The sequence below is a fragment of the Talpa europaea genome (assembly GCF_964194135.1).
Source record: "Talpa europaea genome assembly, chromosome: 3".
Lineage (NCBI taxonomy): Eukaryota > Metazoa > Chordata > Mammalia > Eulipotyphla > Talpidae > Talpa > Talpa europaea.
Genome location: NC_140069.1, coordinates 147,575,062 through 147,597,277, shown reverse-complemented (window position 1 = coordinate 147,597,277; position 22,216 = coordinate 147,575,062). Strand labels below are relative to the sequence as shown.

Below are 22,216 nucleotides of genomic sequence, written 5' to 3'. Positions count from 1 at the left end.
CTAAAAAATTCATTGGTTAAAATTTCTGTGGGGAAAAGAACAGTGTTTAGTTTCGCAAGGGTTTTACAGTCCACCTCAAATGTAGAAAAATAGCCCCGGGGCATGGTTTGGAAGGCAGAAGGGAGCAAAGGTAAAACTAATTGCTCTCCATAGTAGATTAGGATTTGCAGACTTCCCTGGGTATCCTGGGATGGAGGAGGAAAGGGGCCTCAGAAATTGGGGGGGGTGAGTTACCCCCTAGAATAGGGAAGATACAAGACAGAGAAAGGAAGAGGGTGAATTCTGAGAAACCCCTAAAGGCGAGAAGGCTTCAAGGTCTTTTAAGAAGAGTTGGTGACTATTTTAGGTCTAAGCTGGGTGAGTTGCTGCACCATGCTGAAATGAGACCCTCTCTGTACCCTCCCAAATACGAAAGTCCACTTCACATAAGCCTCTTATCTAGGAAGTCAAACAAAGAGGAGGCAGGGAGCGCTGCAGTCTGGGTTAGGGCGGCACAAAGGCAGCAATCAGTGCATGACCCAGAAAGCCTGAGTCAACTAGGAAAACGAGCCTGAACTCACCCCAAATCCTTGTGAGGTGGGGCAGGGGCCGCTGGCTTGGATCCTAGATACAGCCCCCATGGGAATGGAGGCATGGCCGTAATGAGGTAACCAGCATTTGCCTCCAAAACTGGACGCAGGATGTCCCCTGCTTCTCGAAGGTAAGCCTTTACAGCAGGAAAAAGGAAACCCGTAGCAATGACTGTGCTGAGGGATAATAAGGACTTAATATGTCTAGAGAGGTTTGGGGCCTCCCTGGTGGCACAGGGGTTCTCAGCATTATCAAGCTATCACCACCCCTCTGGCCTGAGTTCGATCCCCTGCCAGGGAGCTGACCCACATGGCACAGCAGACCTCTCCTGTCTCCCCGCTGCTCCCTTAGCAGTGTATTTCAGTAGGTCTCCCCACTCTGTCTCTGGTGATTCTTCTCACCCCCGCACCTCTAGCCTACACCACATAAATAAAATCTTTTAAAAAAAAAAATGTCAGAGGTTTGTCCAGGTTCTTAACCTTCATGGCACAGTGTAGCATCTCAGACTCTGGAGGGGACCCACGGGAACCTGGAAGGGGTGGGAGACATACACGGGACTCTCTACTGGTTAGAGAACCTCCAGGACGACTCCCTCGGGAGCCAGTGGCAGGTGGCAAGTCCACCCTGGCCTCCCCAAACCACCCCAGCGCCCCGGCCCCGCTGCTCTGTTACGTGTTTTCCCAACAATAGCCATCGAATGGAAGACACCACAAGAGACACAGGCTGCTTCATCTTGGCGTGAAGTCTCCCTTTCCCCTCCTCCCAACACCTAATATTCTGGTCTCAGATCTGAGGCATTTATGGCGCCCAAATCCTCACCGGTAAAACTTCACCTGCGCTTCTACTTTCAGTGGCTCCAATGTGCTTTCTCAAGATGTCGTCTTTCTCCTCACTGCCCTCCGTCGGAGCGGTGCGCTCTCTGCTTCCGCGCGCTCTCTGCTCCCACAAGGCCCCGGGCACCCTGGGCTGGCTGACAGCCTGTCTCTGGAACAGTCATGGCCTCACAGCCGGCCTGGCTGGGATGCCCCTTGCCTCGGTGCCCTCTGCCTCTGGCCAGACCAGAGCCTCCCCGCCAGGTCTCATCCCCACCCTACAGGGTTCCTGCCCCCTCCTCTGACCCAGCCCACTCACTGACACTTGACACCGTGACCCCCACTCCTCTTAGGTCACCAGCACCTGGGACAGCAGGTCCCTCTTCCCGCAGGTCTGTCCCCCAGGCCTACCCCCTGCACCGCCATCCTAGACACGCACTGACCACAGAAAAGGCAATTTATTGACCAAAAAGACCTCTCTGGAATGTTCTGATATCCTTGTGACGAACCTTAGGGGAGAACAGGTGTGTGCTTCCAAGTCTGCCAGCTCAGTCGGCCCGGGGTCTTAGTGGTTTTGCCTCACACCTGCCCATTCCATTTCAGGCTCGCAGAGGGCAGGCTCCAGGCCTTGCCATCCCCTAACGGGGAGTGCTCACTAGCCACGGGGTGAGGTCTGGGCCCATCACCCTCAGCCTCGTGCCTGTCCCCCCAACCACCTGCCTCTCCTGTATAGACACACACGCTGGCAAAAGGAAGGGACCAGGCCTGAGCGGGCGCGGGTGGTGGAGCCCCAGGATCTCAGCTCTGCACAACAGCGGGCTCTGCAGAACCCTGCCTGCAGCGGACGGGGACAGAAAGCCCCAGAAGCCCGTGCTCTGGGATTGGTATGAGGAAGAAACCAACCGCCAGGGAGGGGAGGGCACCCCAGGCTGGGAAGGAGGCTCTTCCGCGGTGGATGCTTCTCGACAGGGAGTCTGGACTTTTTTTTCCTATTTGTCTTTTTTTTTCACTATTTGAATTTTTGCTGCATGCATTCATTTTAATTTAATGATTTCATTTTAATTAACACATTCTCAGAAGGGAAATAAAAATCTATCCCCAAACGCAGGACCCTGTTCGGCTCTGGTGAGGGGACCGCAGGCCCCACAGGGCCCCAGGCTGCTGGGACGGGCCACCCTTGCCCAGCCCTGGAGTAGCCTTTACGCTCGGGCTCTCTGGGGTGCTGGAGGCTGGGCTGACTGGGTGTGGCTGAGGAGCACGTGGGGAGCAGAGCAGCCCAACTCGGACGCAGGAGCCCGACTCACGGTCACTGACCCTCTTTGGGACTCAGCAAACGGGGTGATGCACCTGGCCAGTGTCTCCACTCCAAGGCTCAGCGGTGATCTCTCCTCCTTCCCCATCCTCTTAACAGCCCCACATCCAACTGATTCCCCATGATTTAGATGATCAAACCAGTGCTCTCTGGACACTTTGGAAAGCACGATACCCCCTCCCTGCCAACCAAGACACCGGAGTCGGTCCCTTTCTGCCTGAACAAGCCTCTACTGAGCTTGTCTACGCTTATCTCAGCGCGTCAAGATCCGCCTCCTTCCACACGCAGCCCGGGGAGCTCCCGCCGGTGGGCCCCAGCTGGCCGAGGCCTTACTGCAGGAAGCCGTGCTGGAGTCCTCGGCCTTGTGAACATGCAGACTGCAATCTGGTCAGCTTTTATTTAATTTCAAGAATTCCCTTTGCATGGCAGAAAGGGGTCTGAGGAAAGCAGAGCGGCGCAGATGAGGGGAGGGCAAAGCAGGACGCTCACCGACGGGAGGCCGGGCGCTGGCTGCCCCGCGCTCCCCAGCTGGGAGAGAAGCAGATCGACGGGAGGAGCAGGAAAAGTCAATTCTTGACACCAACAAGGGTCCTGGGGCCTGCACCCCACCCGGGCCTGGCCATGCAAGACGCAGAAATGGAGAAGGCCCCTCAGGGCCACGGAGCAGATGCACCAACACAAGGGGTCCTCGGAGCGCCGCCCCGGAGGCCTGTGGGGTCCGGAGCACGTAGGGTCTGTGTCCATGCGTGAGCACAGTCACTGCGCAGATAGCACCAGTTGGGAGGCTCAGGGAGGAAGGGGCCTGAGCGCTCCGACTCTAGCACCCACTTGCCCTGCCCGGGAAGAGACTGGCTTCCTGGGTGGCTGTGCCTGCAGGACGGGCCTCACCCGCGCCCCTCCGGCCTGGGGAAAGGAGACATCCTGGGTGAGGCTTGACCTGGGCACCAGCTGCCTCGGGGGGCCGGCCACCACTGTGCAGTGAAAAGGCTGCTGCACCAGCTTGAGGGACTGGAGGTGGGGGGACAGGCCAGGGCCCTGGGGGGCCCTCCCGCCAGGGGTGCCACACAGGAAGGGCCTTGCAAAAGCACAAGCCCGACTCTCCGTGGCCCATCTGCTCCTCCCCAGGAACCCGTTGCTTTTGATTGTATCTGGTGGGCCCTGGGGGGGAGGAGCTCGCCCAGGAGGCCGTCCTGAGGTCTCTCTGCAAAGGAGGTAGGCAGTGTGTGTGGTGGGGGGACACTGCGCTGTGGGGGGGCTGGTCCCGGTTCTGCCACTCTCTTCCGGCTGGTCTAGGGTTCACCATCGCACCTGCACCTCACTTTCCTCAGCTTACCAAGTCAGGGGAAAGCTACCCCACCTCCCTCAGAGGGACAGGCTAAGGGAGCAAATAGATACCGGATAGAAAACACGTTTAAAAAAGTATAAAGCGCTACTGAAACGCGAGGCAGTGTGGTGGCCACGGCGATGCCGCCCCTAGCGCACCCCTCAGCTCCCGCACACCTGCGCCTCCGTCTTCAGCGTCTCTTAACCTTCGGACCTCATTTCCTCGTCTCGGCACGGTCCCGGGGCCCCCTGGGGGCCCCCCTGCCACCACCTGTGACTTCAGCAGCCCTGGGCACCCGGGGGGGCCACCACCTGGGGGCTCGCCTCGCGCTGCCCGCTCCGGCACCCCCTGCGGGAGGGAAGGCGCCCGGCCCAGACCCTGGGTCGCCCGAGGCGAGGCGAGGCGAGGGGCGGCGCCGGCCGGGCAGGTCTAGGGGTCCCCTGCCCCGCTTTCAGGGGGCCCGGGCGGGCGCGCCGGTCCTGGGCCCCGTCTCCAGCAGGTCGCGGCGGGCAGGCGCCGGGCGGGGGGAGCCCGGGGGCGGGGTGCGGGGTCCCCGAGCCGCCCGGCCCGCCCCGCCCCCGGCCCAGCCCTAGTCCCGCTCGGGGGGCGGCGGCAGCGGCCTTGGGGCGCCCGGGCCCAGGCCCCCGCCGTGCACGCGCAGGTGGTCCTTGAGCGACTCCTTGTAGCGGAAGCTCTTGCCGCACTCGCCGCAGGTGTAGGGGCGCTCGCCCGTGTGGATGCGCTGGTGCTTGAGCAGGTTCTGCTTGCGGATGAAGCTCTTGCCGCACAGCGCGCACTGGAAGGGCCGCTCGCCCGTGTGCAGGCGCTGGTGGTTCTGCAGGTGCTCCTTGCGGCTGTAGGTCTTCTCGCACTCCGAGCACTTGTAGGGGCGCTCGCCGCGGTGCGTCATCTGGTGGCGGATGAGCCCCGAGTGGCAGTTGAAGCTCTTCTCGCACTCGGCGCACTCGTAGGGCCGCTCCTTGGTGTGGCTGCGGTGGTGGATGATGAGGCTCTTGCGCACCCCGAAGCTCTTGCCGCACTCGGGGCACGCGTAGGGCTTGCTGCGCGCCCCGTGCAGGAGGAGGCTCCGCCGCAGGCCGCCCGGGCAGCAGCTCCCGCAGCCCCCGCCGCCGCCCCCGGGGCCCGCGCCCCCCGCCGCGCCCCCGCCGCCCTCCGCGCCCGGGGGAGCCCCGTCCGCGCCCGCGCCCCGCTCCCCGGCCAGCGCCGCCGCGAAGCCGTCGTCCAGCAGCGCGCCCGCGCCCCGGCCCGCGCCCTCGGGCTCCGCCGCCGCGGAGGGGGGCGCGGGCAGCCCCGGCGGGGCGGGGGGCGGCGGCGGCGGGGCGGGGGCCGGGTTCTTCACCAGCAGCAGGCCGTCACCTGGGGAGGAGGACTCGGGTGAGAGGCTGTCCGCGCCCCCGCGCCTCCCCGAGCTCGCCTCTCCGACCCCCGGCTTCTCCAGGCCCCCCTGCTTTATGCCAACGAGGTGGCTCGCGGCGGGCCCCAGTGCCTGCTGACCAGGAGGGGCACTGACCCTGCCAGAAGAACCGCCTCGCAGCCTTCCAGAAGGCCGGGCTCCAGGGCCAGCACGGGGTGGAGGCCGCCGACTCCCTGGCCCATGATCTGACCGTCATGCAATGACACCCCAATAAAGCTGGGTACAGATGCTGGGGGCGTTCTCTAGCCACAGCACCCTCCTACCACCACACACCACCGTGCTGGGGGGCAGGTCCTGACTCCAGGGACAAGGGTAAGGGGAGCTGCAGGTTAGAACTCCCAGCGCGGGGCCCCAGGGGTCTGGAGGCCTGCCCTGAATTGACGTGGCTGCACTGGAACCCGAGACAGTAGATGTGGGTCCTGAACAGCAGGGGTTTGAACCCCGTGGGGCCACTTATTATTCGTGGATTGTCTTGTGAACAGGTGACCTAATTTAGAGTATCAATAAATACGGCCTAGCACCTAATGTGTCTTGTCTTCCTGATGGTTTTCTTAACATTTTCTTTTCTCTGGGTTATGCAGGGCACAGCACACCTATCACGTGAAGCATGTGCCCATATGTCTGCCGTCGGTGAGGCTGCGGGTGACAGCAGGCTATTAGCCCCCCTGTGCCGGGAGCCACAAGTCAGCCGTGCATTTCTGACTACGTGGGGCGGTTGGCACCTCCAACCCCGGGGCTGGTCAAGGATCAAGTGTGCTGTGAGTCATTTCAGCAAACCACCGAACCCGAGGGGTAAGAGGGACCCTAGATTTATAGCCAGAAAGTCAAAAGTGACGGCAGGCTCACGCGAGCCTGTGCTTTTCACAGGGGAGACCTGGGCTGCCTCCGGTAGCTGGTGCCGGGTGTGACCGCAACCTCCACCTCCCGTGTCCGTCTGACGGGCTACCCCGCGGACACCCTCTACTCAGCCGTGGACTCGATGTTACCACTTGGATGTCATCTCGCATTTAACGGGGTCCAGGAACTCCTGATTTCCACAGCTAACCTGGCTCTTTTCTGGACTTCCCGTTTCAGCAAACAGCACCAACAGTCACCCAAGTTCTTCAGGACCCAAACCCAGGAGTCACTCCTGACTCCTCAGGCAGCGTGGTCAGCCCAACGGCGATGCGTCCAGGCACACCCATCCACGCTGCCACGGCCACATCATCTCTACTCCGAGTCCGAGCCAACCACACCAGTTTTGGAAATGGCTTTCCTGCCTCTGCTCCTGCTCCCATCCCGCTCCTATCCATTCCCCAACTCTTTAAAATGTAGTGACCCTGTCACCACCCTGCGTAAGCCCCCCACGAGCCTCCTTTCACAGCAGAACACTCCAGACCCTAACTTGGCCCACAGACCACAGGCGCTCAAGCGCTTGCTGTCGCTCCACCCCACCCCAGAAGCCGCGGCCATGGCCCGCTCTTCCCGCTCTGCTCTTCTCTCCCCTGAGGCCAGCTCAGGTATCTCAAGTATCTCTTCCCCTACCTGAGCCTCCTACCCCCAGCCCCACTCCCACCCTCTGTATCTTATCTTGTTTGCCTGCTGGTTCCCCACGAAGGAGCCCCTGGCCCTTCCTCACTGTTTACTCTGGACCCCGCAGCACTGTGCAGCGCAGGCATCAGGCAAACACTTAGTCAAAGAAACTTTAAAAGGCTGGCACTGCCCTTCTGCCCACATCAGTAAGTAATGCGGGAAATTCAGGCGGGTGCTTTCCAAGCACACCCTCGGGCCTCAGCACCTATGGGTGGCCCAGCTCCAGGCCGCCATTCACCCCAGAAGCCTCTCACTAAATCACAACTCCCAGTCAGGCTGAGTCTGACTCTCAAACAGGCCGCCAGGTCTTTCTTGCACAGCTGGGGAGGGGGCAGGAGGCTGGCAGGGACAAGGACCAGCAGCCTGCGTCTGTACCCACCCCTGCCCATGCTCTCCAAAGACTCTGCCACCTGCTATCACACCTCACCAAAGGCCCCTGGGTTCTGCCTGGAACCACAATCTGGGTGGACTTGAAACTACAAAGAAATCACAGGGGAGGCGCTCCCTTCACATCCCGGCACTAACCAGTAGGGGGCAGGCTCGCTGCGGGAAACCAGCCAGAGGCAGGGGAAGGGCTTCCAAGCACCCATACCCCAAAATCCTGGGCTGTTTCCTCCCAATACTCAGGTTCAAAGGCCTCTGGAGGTCAAGGACAGGAGGCAGACTGTCCCAGGGCAGGGTCTACCCAAGCTGAGGCAGAGAGTGGGTGGGAGCCCGCAGGACCCTGCTGATTCTGCATTTTCCAGGACCCACTCCCACGGCCGCCGGGAAGGTTCGGCCAGGCCACATGCGCCTGGTGACTTGGAGAAGTTGGGAGGCAGCACCGAGGGACAAAGTTTTGGGTGGAACTTGCAAGCACCATGTTTCAGAAACTGGTACTATACCCCCAGGGCCCTATTTGGAAACAGGCTTTTTCCGGATATAAATGGCTAAGGTGAGGTGGCCCTGATCCGAGATGGCTGTCCTGACAGCAGGTGAGGGCAGTCACAAAGAGGCCAGCACGTGCAGGTGGAGACTGGGGGTCTTGTCAAGGCCAGCAAAGCCAGCAGACACCAGGAGCCCGGGTGCCCTAAAGCTTCGGAGGGCGCACAGCCCCGCCCACCTGTGCTTTCAGACTTGGGGCCTGCAGCCAAGAGACAGTCGGCTTCTGCTGCGGTGAGCCCCCACTTTGTGGCCATTTGTAAGACAGCCAGAGGACACTATCACACTCGCCACAGCCCGAAAGGAAAGGGGACAGTGCTTTGGGACAGCTGTGAGAGGCTGCCTGGACAGGAATTCACCCCGTTAGGAGGCAAATTCCAGGCCTCAGTCCTGGAGCTCCTGACGGAGCACCTAAGGTTCCCACTGGTGCGTGACTCACTGGGGCCAGAGTCCAAGCCGAGCTCTCCCTCCATCGAGTCCCGTGGGCCCCACGGGTACGGCTGCTCCTCCTGCTTGATCCAGGATAAGATGTCGTGTGCCGAGATCAGAGACTCTGCAGCAGAGAGAAGGTTGCTCAGTCACTTGCACTTCTGCTGAGCGTCCCCCCAAGGTTCCCAGCCACCTCAAGCAAAGGCCACAGCTTGGTCGTGGCATTTGCATCTCACTACTGGGCCTTCTCCCCTCGTCTCTCAAGTGCCTCCTGGCACACACAGGGACACTGGCACCCCATTTCCAGTTGGCCTGTTTCAAAGTCTGTACCGTGGCCAGGCAGGTTGGAGCCCAGGCTGGTTGGAGCAGTTGGACAAAGTCCTCTCAGCCCTGCTGAGGTCCAGGTCAGGTGGGGGAGAGCCTGGGCTCTGATGCCCCGGGGACCCAGGGGCCACTGTCATGACGGCAGTAGAGACTGTGGCTTTGTCAGGAAGCACAGAAGCTTCTGGAGCCCTCAGCAACTCCAGACCCCACCTCAGACTGCCCTTTCCTGTATGGGGATGAGATGGGACTCTGGGGTGGTAACCACAAGATGAGGTGATGTGGGACTTCTCCAGTCTTGTAAGCGTGTGTGAAAACACATGCACCACTCACATGAGTGAGTGCACATAGCCCCCCATTGTTCCTTTATGCTCCCCTTTATACCTGGACCCTCCCCAGAAGTTTTCTGAGCAACATCTAACTAGCATTCCCTCAAGAAAAACTCCAGAAGCTGCAAAGTTCTTTCTTTCTCACAGAAGAACGTACACCGTTTCAGAAGCCTTTTTTGGTTATAGTTATTGTTCAGATATCAGTGAAGTAATTTTCATCAGTCAGATGGACTCAATAAACGATCAATATAATAATCTCTCCACCTTATTAATGGTTTTATTCCAAAATCCAAAGAGGCCCGTGCTGTATTTTATTCCCCTTTCACTGGCCTTTGACCAAAAGCGACTCGGCTGACTGATTTCCCAGTAATACGAAGCCCGCTGCGTGCTCACCTGAATTGGGGTCCGTTGGAATATCCCTCTCTGCCAAGTCCTGCTGATCCCACACACATGGGGGCTCCTCCTGTTTGATCCGGGACAAGAGATCCTGGGCCGAGGCTGGCGAGTCTGCTTGAGGGGACGGGGCAGCAAAGGCATCGCGTCAAGGACACAAAAGTGCCTGCCAGTCTGTGCTCCAAGGCAGTCTCTCACTCCATGCAAATTATTTTTCTCTTAAAGTTCAGCTGGGTCCCAGATTTACTTTTTTTTTTTTTTGCATAGAAGAACTGGGCCAGGGCCTCCCTGGTGGCACAAGGGGTTAGGACACAACCTATGAGGCTGACCACAGCCACCACAGCATGAGTTCGATCCCCAGCCAGGGAGCTACCCACATGGCGCAGCAGACCTCTCCTGTCTGCCCGCTGCTCCCCTCAGCAGTGTACTTCAGCCAGTGTGCCTGTTCTGTTCCCCACTCTGTCTCTGGTGAACCCTCTCACCCTGCCCACCTCTGTCCTACATCCCACTTCCTGTATGTATATATAAATCTTTTAAAAAAAAAATCAGTCAACTAGTCACGTGTTCTCTCGAAACACACAAATAGGTACACACATGTGCACACTGTGTTCTCTGGAGAACGCTACGTGTGTGCGCTGAGTTCTCACAGAGTCCAGCCAGATGCCCCAGGGGACTGCAGGCGTGTGAGCGCCCAGCACAAGGGCAGCGGCCAGGAGACACGAGAGCGCTTCCCGGTCAGGGAGCAGACCCCACCCATGAGGCCCCACTGTCAGCCTAGTACAGTGCCTCTCCCTGGCACTTCTACCCCATGTAGCTCTTAAAGGAAGGGAGGAGGAGGTGACAGCTGACATCACAAGGGAGAGGAGGCAGGACAAGCCGAGCCCAGACGTGCAGGGCACAGGTCCACACAGCACTGGGTTTGTGTCCCATGGGGAATCCCGCCTCCAGCCCCGTCCTGGAGCCACGATTCGTCCAGTCCTAGCCTGACCACATGACAGATGGCACATGCTGAACCTGCGCCCCTCCAGGCACAGTCCGGGGCCCACTCACCGCTGATGGACTCGGTGGGGATGGCCCGTTCCTCCAGGCCCCGCTGACCCCGGGCACACAGGGCATCCTCGCGCTTCACCTGAGAGGGCGTCTCCTGCGCAGGCACCAGGGGCTCAGCTCCTGGGGACAGAGGGCACGTCACTTGTGTCTTTGTCCTGAGTGGGGTCCCGGGACACTCTTGGGGTCAGAAGCGTGAACAATAGCACTTGCCAGGGAGAAGCACGGGAGGCAGGGGTTGTGGTGGACAACTAGGGGGTCCCAGGGGCTGAGGGCGATCAATGTTCAGGACAAAGGGAGGTGGCATAAGTCCGGGAAAGAGTTCTGGAAACAGTCCCACCTCGGGGTGGGTGCTAGTCAGGACAAGGGTTTAAGTTTGACCTCAGTGTAGGGGTCATTCACCCTTGCTTGTTACCCCAGTCACAAAGACTGGCCAAGGGGTGGTCAGACAGACACACACACACAAGAGGGGTGAGAAGCTGGACTGGGCGGAGATGCAGTGCAGGTGGAGAATGCACAGTGACCCAAGATGGGCAAACGGGGTGCTCTCCTGTGACACCCCCCAGGTCATGGCACCAGCCCTGGCAGGACACAGCTCAGGCGGCAGGAAAGGCACTGGGTGAGGGAGCGGAAGGCCTGGATCCCTGGATCAACTCTGCCCCCAACCCAGAGGGCGTCAGGAATTCCCTGGCTCTCAGTCTGCCTGGTCACCCGTAAAGTGGGCACGGCGATCCCTGTTCTCCCTCGCCCAGTGCTGGACAACGTGTGACGCTCGTGGTTTTGTGCCGTACACAGGCAAGGCTGCCTCAGATATAGGACCCGTGGCCACAGCTGCAGACCATGTGTGTCTGCAGCGCCTCAGGACCTAGACGGAGCCAAACAAGCTGCCTGGGGGTGGCTCGGGGCCCGCAGGGGAGGGCGGGGAGGGACTGCTCATGGGTAAGGGCGGCTCCGGATGGACATCGCTGGAATCAGACAGTAGTGACGGTGGCACAACTCTGTGAACCACTGAATTATACACTTTATAGGAGTGAATTCCGAGTCTATGGAGGACGTCTCAATCAGAAGAATAGGTCGGGAAGGGGGGCTGCCTTGAGAGCTTCCCTGTGGGGGACTCAAGTGGACTTTGAGTGTCCACTTAGAAAGAAGGACACATGCAGGGCGCAGAGTATGGCAGCTCTCATGGGAAGGCAGAGGACAGAGTCCGAGCACCAGGATTCACTCAGGGTTGCCGAGGCCTGGGAAACATCCATTGGGCGGGGGACTAGAACTCTGGAACCTTCTGGCCCCGCCCCCCATTGGGGGTGACAGTCTTGGGCCTGGACTGCCCAGGCCCAGATTCCTTCTGGGTGAGGAGCAAGTGCTGAAGCGTGAGCTGCCTGGGCTGGGGTGTCAGTGAAGGTGGGTGACAATGACGGGGGCACAGCCAGGCAAGAAGCCAACGGGCTATGAGCACTGCATCAGGTCCCCTGGCACGCCCCCTCCGCCTCCCCACCCAGGGCAGCTCCCCAAACAGCACCCGCCTCTGCAGGTCACCCTCAGTCCCAGAGGCTGCTCTTCTCTCGGCCCAGCTCAGCGGCATCGAGAGCTGCATAGTGCTAACCCCAAAGGCAACACCCCCAGTGAGCTCTCAGGGCCTGAATCTCCTCCTGTCAGTGACCAACCACCTCATTGCCCCACGAGGGACCCCGCAGACCGGGACTTCTCGCCGGCCCACTGGCCCCATCCTGCTGCCATCACCTGCGTCTGGATCCATCAGGATCTCTCGCCCTTCTGGCTCGCGCTGCTCCCACACACAGGGCTCTTCTCGGGGCTCCGCCTGGGCGGGAGCATCTGGCTTGGGCACGGGGCCGTCCCCATCTGGGAGGAGGAAGGAAGGTGAGGCTGAGTGAAACACCGAGGGGCCCAATACAGGGTGATGGCCGAGCTCCCCCAGCCCTCCCCTCCAGGTGGGAGCTGTCAGGTGAGCATGTCAGGCGACCTCAGTGAGGAACTTGCAGCACAGGTCAGAATGGCCAAGATAGCTGGTCCCACACGGGCTGCAGCAAGCGGCAGATGCCCGTGAGGACGCCGCCCGTGACCCAGCATGGTGGCTGGTGGGTTCAGTTCCATTGCCAGAGGCCCTGTTTCTGTGTCTCTACTTCGCACCCCACCAGAAGTCATCCTCTCCTCCCAGCAGCGCAGGCCGAGGTCTCCGGGGTTTCCGTCAGGTGTGCGCGGGGGCACCTGCCCGCTGCCGGGTGCTTACCCAGGGACACGAGCGTCTTGTAGTTCTCCTTCACGAGGTTGTTGTACAGCTCCTTCTGCCACTCGTCCAGGTTCTTCCACTCGTCCTCCGAGAAGTAGACAGCTATGTCGACGAAAGTCACCGGGACCTGGGCCAGCGAGAGCTTCAGTCCACGTCGCCTGCCGGCTCCTCCCCACCAGCTCCCCACCTGCCAGCTGCCCGTCCCCGAGCCCCCTCTGCTCCCCTGGCTCCCTCCCCCAAATCCAGCAGCGTCCTCTTCCTTGGCACGTCCACTCTGCTTCTGACCTTCTGCTCTAGCGATGGCGAGGGCGCGCGCTGCCTGTGTGACCCCACCTCTGTCATTTCACTTTTAGTAAACTGGGCACCCGAAGTCACGTGTCACTCCTGGCACTCAGGGGGCCAGAGGCACGGCAGGTTCTCAGCGTGGGGACTGGGAGCCAAGTCCAGCAAAACCCTGTTATCAAACCTGTCTTTCCGGTCAGGTCACTACTCGTGCACAGTTACATTTTTGTCACTAAAATATGTAAAACAGGAAAGTCCAGGGCCCAGGTCTGTCCCGCTCATGACAGTCCCGGGCATCCCGGAGCACAGAGCCCGAGACGTCTGCGGTCACCGCCCACCACGTGAGGGTCAAGGTCATCTGACTGGCTGCCCGGCTGTCAGTTTGACCAGGATCCTCACCTGAGTCCAGCTGGGCCTTCCCTAGGGCCCCATGGTTGAGCGCGGCTCCACCTCCATGACTCGATGGTCCGGCCGCCTTCCCTGACCCAAGCCACCTCTGCGACATCCACATCTCTCACCCCTCTTTCGCCCGCATCTGAACCCCAGCCCCTCTGCCCCACCGCGCCCTAATTCTAGTCCACACAGACTTCGTTCTTTCCTATACAACACCTTTGGGCAAGTCAGAAAGCCAGTCCTCCGGGGGTCAGGCCCGTGGGGCTCACCACCGTCAGCCCTGCAGCCAGGAGCGCGCGGCCCCGGGCGTCTGTCCTGCGCAGGTGTGGGGGGCACGCCGGGAGCCCCTCCTGATGGCTAGCTCCCCACCCATCTTCAGATAAGAACTAACCGCCTGGACCTTCCACCAGACTCGGGCAAGTTCCCAACCTGGGAAAACCGAGGCAGCTCAGTTACTGCGTTTTAGTTCCCTGCTGCAGGTGAGCTAGGCCGGAGCGCACCCCACTGCCTCGGCTGCCTCTCGCTGACTGCTGCCATGGCCCCGCTCCCCGCAGGAAGGCCCTTTCCACCTTCCCGCTGCCCATGCCTCCGTGGGGCGCCCCCTCCCCCCCATATCTTCTGATACAGATAGCTCAGGCAAGCTCCCCACCCTTCGTCTCTCCCCACCTCCTGGCCCTGAACATCCCTGAACCTTAGCAGCGCTTTCTCTCTTACAGCTTCCGTCTCCTCCTTGCCGTCTGCTTCTTCCCTTCAGGGTCATCAGCCCAAAAGAACCTGTATTCAACTCTGCCTCAGGCAACCCTTTCATGTGAGACACCCCAGGGATACACAGTCGCACCCTGTGACTCCTTAAATTCTGTCTGTGACCCTGAACCCTGACACCTCACCCCAGGTGTTAACTTTCACCATTTCAGATCCTCTTTCTAGAAGTTTCCCTGCTTTGTCTCCACAACCAGGCTGCCTTCTGTCCACATGGCTCCTGTCTTTTTTTTTTGCATAGAGTTGGGGTGCAGGCCAGAGGTGCAGGGGGTGAGGATTCCCTAGAGACAGAGTGGGGAGCAGAACAGGCAGATCTACTGAAAAGCACTGCTGAGGGGAGCAGTGGGGAGACAGGAGAGGTCTGCTGTGCCCTGTGGGTAGCTCCCTGGCTGGGACTGAACTCAGATGGCAGTGGCTGGCGACAGCTTGACGGCCTGAGACTAACTCCCTGCGCCCCCAGGGAGGCCCGGCTCCTGTCTTCCTTTCTGCTTTCTCTTCCTCCCTGGGCCCCCTCCCAATTTCTTCACTTTCCCTTGGAAATTTAGTTCTCTTCACTGCCCACCTGTTCCCTCTCTGCAGATGCGTCTTCAGCCTTCCCTGTTCCCCTTCAGGTTCACATTTCCACAGCCCCAAGAGGACTCTTTAATCACCTTTCAAGTACTCAAACCAAATGTATCCAAAACCGAGTTTATTATCTTTCCCAACACACCAACTCCTCTCCCTCACATCACCACTCTGTGAAGGCACAAAACTCCAGGACCATATCCTGGGGCTGGAAATAGACATCACCCATGGGATGTCGCTGCCCCAGGACACAGCGGAAGCCTGAGACCAGGTTGGAGACCACAGGGTGGCTGAAGGCTAGAAAAGACTATCCGAGAATGATCTGCAAGCCAATCAACAAACAACTGAATCCAAGTGGCACAGGATCTGAGAGACAAGCGGGATCTGAGAGACAACAGCCTTCCTTGAATCTGACAGAGAGAGAGCCCAAGCGTGACCAAGAGGACACCTGAGTTACAGCTGGGAATGTCAGGTAAGATTCTCACAGTGGGCCTCCCTGGTGGCCTAGGGGTTAAGAAGTCTCAGCCCTATCACTGCTGCAGCCTGACTTGGATCCCTGGACAAGGAGCTGACCCACAGGATGCAGCAGACCTCTCCTGTCTCCCCGCTGCTCCCTCCACAGTGTATTTCAGTAGATCCACCTGTTCTGTTCCCCACTCTGTCTCTGGTGAATCCTCTCACCCTTGCACCTCTGGCCTATACCCCAGTTCTTGTATATATAAATAAATCTTTTTTAAAAATTAAAATAATAAACAAAAATGTGTCCACAAGTTCTCAGTTCTTTTTTTCAAAAGTGGAGCCTAATTCTCTTCCCCTTGAGTGTGGGCAGGATTGAGAGACTTGGGTGAACAAATAAATACGGAAGTGACTGCACAGCCTCTGAGACGGGGTCATGAGCGGCAGGAAGAGTCACCGCAGCTCGCTCCTGCTCTCTCGCCTGGACCGCTCCTGCCGGCGAAGCCAGCGCCATGCCATGAGGGTGCTCAGGCAGCCGCGGGGCGCCCACACCGCGAGGAGCAGGGCTTCCTGCCAACAGCCCAGGGAGTGAGCCAGACCGGACCCTCCGCCCCGTCAGCAACTTCACCGTAACCTCATGAGACACTGAGCCAGAACCTCCAAGGAAAATGTTCGCAAATTCCTGACCCACCAAAACTGCCAGATGATAAATTATATTTTTAGACTGCTAAATTTTAGAGTAATTTATTACCCAGAAATAAATAATACAATGAGCTACACAGTGTCTCGTAAACAAAAGCAATTAATCCTCACAATTCCACAAAGGAAGCACGTTATCATCTTCATTTACAGATGAGAATACTGAAACTCGGAGGGAATGTGCTTACTAGACTATTTATTTATTTATACTTCATTTCTCTCACAGGAGGAATAGAAGAGGATCAGGCCACAAAAGCCTCCTTGACCAGAGGCAGGACAGCCAGTGCGTGGCCAAGCCAAGACTCAGACCCCACCCTGACTCCAGCCCCCACCACCGGGTCACCCGTGAGGGTAGGCAACACCTGCACACGCCAGAGGCACACGCCAGAGGCACACGCCAGAGCCACACGAGGACATGGCTCCTGTCACCACAGCAGCAACAGACGGGAGGGAGGGCCTGAAAGGAGGCGCAGACTGAACCGGACAGTGACAGCCAGACGGACGCCACCTGCCCGTGAGTGGGTGGGCTGCAGAGGCAGAGAATGTTCCAGAGGAACCTGCGCCACTGTCACAACACAGCCCTGTGCACCTGCGCAAGCTGCCAGGCACTGTCCAGCAGCCTGCCAGTCTGGAGACCCCGTCCTCAAGCCCCGCAGCTCCGAGCCCCAGGCACCCCGATGGTAAACCAGACGCCGTCATAGGCACGCCGCGGGGTGGTGAGCCCGGCAGAAGGGATGTTCCGGTCACAGAAACCCAACCAGGATGGCAGGAAAGGAGCCAGCGCTCCAGATGCCTGACGGCCCGAGTGCTTTGGAGAAAGCGAGAGCAGGGACAGAAAACGCAGTGGGGGCCGGGGATGTGTCTGCTCAGACCTGGACGCCTGGTCCAGTGAGTGCTCAGCCCGAGGGAAGGACAGGACAGGCCTGAGGGGAAGGGGCTTTCACAGGAGGAAAAGCCCCGAGGTGGCAGGACAGCAAGCGGGGCAGGAACGGGCAGGAGGAAGTGAGAGACGCGGGGGGAGGGTGTGCGAGGAGACCGCAGCTTTCCCCCAGAGGAAATGGGAAACACTCTGGGGATTTAAGCAGAGGCCTGATGTGACCGGTTTATATTTTCCGAGGGTGACTCCAGGTGCTCCCCTAAGGATGAGTTGGATGGGGGGGCAAGGATGGAGACCAGAGAACAGGGGTGCCAGAGCAGGTGGGGTGGACAGACGGTGAGACTAAAGGAAGAAACCAGGCGGTATTTCCTAATATATTGGAAGTTGGATGTGAGAAAGGGGAGACAGGTGTGATCCCAAAGTTTCCACTTGAGCACTGGAAGGACGGTGTCTCCGGTGGGGATGAAGTGACCTGGGGCCGACAGGCCTCTGGCCATGTGAAACTGGAGCTGTGACTGACACCAGATGGGGGCGCCGAAGGAACAGGCCGGAATGTGACTGTGTCCTGCAAAACGGGCCCGGGCAGGACAGAGAGGGAGGAAAAGACGGCAGGGACAGCCGGGAGGCTGGAGGCCATCAGAAGGGATGGGCACAACCAGCAAAAGGCCAAGGCCCAGCCCAGGCTGCTCCCAACTCAGGAAGTCAGGAGAGGAGGAAAAACCTGTGAGGACGATGGAACAGTCAGTGTGCTGGGAGCAGAGTCCAGAGGGCCCCAGGCCCACGTGGAACAGCATCTCAGGGACGTGGCCTCTGCAGGAAATGCCTGCCCAACAGGGGGGAAGGACGGCCGGCGACTGAGAACTGACCACGGCCTTCCAGGGGGCTTCAGCAAGGCCGATGGGATCGAGAGGAGGTGGCCAAAGCCTGACGGGAGAGGCTTCAGGGAGGGCCGCTGGCGTACCGAGACAGGGGAGCACGCGGAAGGGGGCCACAGAGACGAGCTTCGGCAGAATCTAGAATCACCGAGATGTGGCACCAGGACAGATGGCCTAGCCTCTCCCCCCAATAAGTTATAAGGAAAATGAATGAGGGGGAACCTATAGAATGGGGCCTCCCTGGGGGCACAAGGGGTTAAGATGCAACCTATGAAGCTGTCCGCAGCCACTGCAGCGCAAGTTCAATCCCCAGCCAGGGAGATACCCACATGGCGCGGCAGACCTCTCCTGTCTCCCCGCTGCTCCCCTCAGCAATAGGTTTCAGTGGATCCACCCGTTCTGCTCCCCACTCTGTCTATGGTGAATCCTCTCACACACACACCCTCCTCTGGCCTGCACCCCAGCTCTTGTATGCATAAAAATTTAAAATGGGGCCTCCCCGGTGGCGCAGCGGTTGAGCGCTGGGTTGCGAAGCTGCCCGCGGCCTCGGCGGCGCCGGTTCGATCCCCGGCTGCTCCCCGGCCACCGGAGGAGGGTCCCACATGGCGCGCAGACCTCTCCTGCCGCCCGCTGCTCCCCTCAGCAGTGTACTTCGGTCCTTCTGCCTGCTCTGCTCCCCGCTCTGGCTCTGGTGAATTCTCTCACCCTCCCGCGCTTCTGACTGTACCCAGTGCATGTATAAACAAAACAAGCAAGCAAATAAATAAATAAATAAAAACATGCCTCTATAAAAAAAAAAAATAAAAAAAAAAAAATTTAAAATAAATCTTAAAAAAAAAAAAAAAAAGTCCTTCCCTTTAAGAGTTACATACTGAAATATTTACAAATGAAATGACTGATGTCTGGAACTTACTTCAAAATAAAATAGGAGGGGGTGTGGGTAGGGGTTGATATGAGATGAGACTGGCCAGGAGCTGATGGTTGTTGGTGTTGGATGTGGTTTCGTGAGGATCCTCATGCTATTCTAACAACTTTTATATATTGAAACTTCTAATAAAAGGCTAAAAAAGTGGCCTCTCCGCTGGTGCAAGGGGTTAAGTCTCAATACTTTGAAGCTATCAGCACCCACTGCAGTACGAGTTTGATCCCCAGCCAGGGAGCTGACCCACATGGCGCAGCAGACCTCTCCTGCCTCACCCGCTGCTCCCCTCAGCAGTGTATTTCAGTCAATCTGCCTATTCTGCTCCCCACTCTGTCTCTAGTGAGTCCTCTCACCCCACCCCACCCCAGCTCTTGTATGCATAAATAAATCTTTAAAAAAAAATTTTAAAAATAAAAGACTAAAAAGGAAGCGAGATGAGAGGGAAGGAAGGTAAACCACTCCTTTAAGGGATTCTGGTCTGAAGAGGACCAGGGGCACGGCCCTAACTGGGGGCTGGGGGGGCCTGGGTCTGGAGGTTATCACAGAGACAGGCAACGCACGCTTCCAGGCTGACGATGTCCAGCAGGGAGGGGAGGGTTGATGTGGACATACTGGGAGTCGGAGTGGGGGAAAACCCAGATAACTTGAGGGGGAGGAAGGCTGGGGTGGCGAGGATGGAGACAGGTTTTGAGAAAACACCGGAAGTGGACGGCAGGGAGCCAGGGAGGTGTGTGAGGGCCTGACCACACGAGTGGTCTTGCTTATCAGTGCTGGTGCTCATCGCCATCCCCGCCCCAGGGACTGCCACGTACCTTTGGGACCTCCCCCTTGCTGCCAGGGGGCAGCCGCAGGACCCAGAAGTTCCTGTTCCTCAGCAGATTCTCCATGTTCTCCAGCCGGCGCTGCAGCAGCCCGTACTCCTGCAGCAGCGTCCCCAGCACGGCCCACTTGCTCTCCATGTGGTTCCCGAACTCCACGGCCGTCTTCTCGCAGTCGGCCAGCTTCTTCTCGGCCGTGCCCGTCCGCCCCTCCAGATTGAGCAGCTGGCTGGCCTGGGCATCCACCTTCCTCTCCACAGCCTGAATGGCGGCCACCACGGTCCAGAGGGAGATCTCGGCCGTGGGCAGCTGGGGCTCTCTCATCATGCGGTCCGGGAAGACGGGGGCCCTATCTGGGAAGGGCGGGAACTGGAAAGGCATCGGTCGCCGGGCGTCCATGTCCCACTCTTGAGCCTGCGTGCAGAGGGAGGAAGTGACTATCCTGTGTGGGGGGAGGGTGGCCCCAGAGCAGTGGGTGACACGTCAGGTGGCACCAGTTCTCACCGTCTGCCCAGTCCCTGCCCACAGACAGCGGGGTCCGCTCTTGTCCCCAGCAGTAGCTGAGCGGCCTGCACCCGCCCCGCCCACCGCCTGCCTGCGGGGGTCAGGCAGCCCATGCATGTGCACCTTGGCCCTCTGCACTGGAAACCCTGGCCTAAGGTGTCACACCCCATGCTCCTTGACCAGAACTGCTGCTTTCAAGGGGGAGACAACAAGGAACGCTTTACAGCCGCTGCTGTTGTGTTTCAGTCACAATTTTCACGTAACTCATCAGGCCCTAATCTTCCCGGCAATCTCGAGGCCGGTTAGGGCAAGATGATTATCTTGGAGGGGAAGATGTTGAAATCGGGGCTCAGAGAAGTGGGGGTCACTCTATAGCACCTGGCTCCTCTGCCAACCGGAGGGAACACACAGCTCAGGCCAGAGCCGTAGCAGCGGGAGAGCAGGCCACCGCCATCTCCCACCACGAAGATTTATTCCTATTTTCCAAAATAAGTTTGCCCAAAAATGTCACTCGCTGTGGAGCGGCTATCCCTAAGAGGACGAGGACATCTCGGGTCCCCTCGCCAGCCCCAGTGCCCCAAGACCCGGGGGCTTCCCCTGACCTCCCAGCACTGAGCCCTCACCCTGGAAGCCAGCTCCCATGGGTGCTCACTGGGAGCTGAGTTCTATGACCAAAGAGGGGGGTACAATCCAGCGGGGACCTGGGAACTGGCCCCATGCTGCACCGGCACGGAGGCTTATGGAGGACAGCCGGGCCATGTGGCAAGGGAGGAGGGTCATTTTCTGCTCTCCCCGTGGCCACCCTCAGGCTGGGCATCGGGGAGGCCTGCTGCTCAGAGGTGACCTGGGCAGCCAGGAAGAGACCTGCCAACTGCCCTAACTCGGAGCAGCTGTGACAGTCCCGGAGGAACACCCCACGCTCCCAGGGAATCATTTGGCGACACAGGCCAGGGAGGAGCAGGCCCTGGGCCCCGGGCCTGCTGAGGAAGAGGCCTGGGTGTTCCTACCAAATCCAGGCGCCTGGGCTCACTCAGGCTTCACTGGGCCTGGCCCAGGGAGGGGGACAGGGCTGCCGGGGGAAGTTTAGAAAGTCCCCGGGCCCGGTTCGTGCAGGTTTGGGGACCCAGCATGCACCTCCCGGCTGACAGGTCAGAGCCCCGCTGAGAACCAGGCCCCAGCAGGGAGGCCTCTGTGGGTGCGGCGGGTGGGCTCCCCAGGCCCTGCCGGGAAGGATCCCCAGGCCTCCAGGCGGGAGCTCCCCATTTTAGACACGACCGGGGCGCAGGGGTCCTCAGGCCGGCGGGCGCGCTGCGCCCCCGGGGCTTCCAGAGCCCCCGCGGCGGTGCCTCCTCGCGGCGGCGGCTGCTCTCACCCGGGATGCTGACTGCGCCGGTCGGGGCCCGGCCGGGGCGCCGGCGCCTGCCTGGCCGCCCAGGTGGGGGGAACGTGCGGCCAAGTTTGCCGGCGCCGGGCAGGAGGCAAAGTCACCTCTCGGGGCGCGTCCCTCCGTCGCCCCGGGCCCGCGGGGCGCGCACGCGGGGAGGGCCGGCCGGCCGGCGCGTCCACCTCCTCGTCCCCCCGGCGGCCGCGGGGGCCCCGGCCAGGCCCGCGCGCCCCGCGCCGCAGCCCCGCGCCCCGGGGCCCGCGGCGCGGCCGGGGGACGCGCTGGCGGCCGCGCCGGGTCCCGGCCCCGCGGGGCCTCCTCGGCCGCCGCCCGGCCCGGCCCGCACGCGGCTCGGCGGGGGCCTGCGGCGCGGGGCGCGGGGCGCGGGGCCGGGCCGGGCCGGGGCCTGCGCGGGGGTCGGGGCGCGGGGGCGGCCGGGCCCGCCGCGCCCCGCCCCGCCCCCACGGCCCGGCGGCGCGGCCATGGCGCCGGGCGGGGGCGGCACCCACCTGCATGGGCGGCATCCCCTCGGCCATCTCCCCGCGCAGCGCCGGCTCCTGGTGGCAGACCTCCTCGGGGGGCAGCGCCTGCGCCCAGCTCCAGCCGCCGCCGTCCAGCCCCAGGCCCTGGATGCCCAGCTGCTGCGGCTGCGGCCGTGTGGACACAAACTGCATCCTGGGAGCGCTGGTGCCCGCGCGGGCCGGCCAGGCAGAGCAGGAACGTTCGCCAGGCGCGCTCCCCCTCGCCGGGGCCGGACAGCTCCATCTACAGCCCGTAGGAGCAAACAGGCCCCTTCGGCGCCGCGCCCGCCCCTCGCGGCCCGCGCGCAGCCAATGGCCGCGCGGCGCCTGCCCGCCGGGGCCCGCCCGGCCGCGCCGCCCCCGGCCCGCGCGCCCCGGCCCGGCCCGCCCGGCCCGGCCTCGCCGCGCGCCCCGGCCCGACCCCCGCGCCTCTCGGGGGCGTCTGCGAG

General features: G+C 60.6%; 1 protein-coding gene across 1 annotated transcript; it reads right to left on the bottom strand.

Annotated features, from left to right (window-relative positions):
• Window positions 1–4,607: 4,607 nt before the first annotated feature.
• ZNF282 (zinc finger protein 282) lies at window positions 4,608–21,920 on the bottom strand (the record flags this gene model as incomplete). Its single annotated transcript, XM_084229966.1, has 8 exons — window positions 4,608–5,395; window positions 8,386–8,499; window positions 9,419–9,532; window positions 10,469–10,588; window positions 12,206–12,325; window positions 12,714–12,840; window positions 19,353–19,772; window positions 21,756–21,920. 8 exons carry the CDS (start codon window positions 21,918–21,920, stop codon window positions 4,608–4,610), a joined length of 1,968 nt encoding a protein of 655 aa, XP_084086092.1.
• Between the last annotated feature and the right edge of the window lie 296 nt (window positions 21,921–22,216).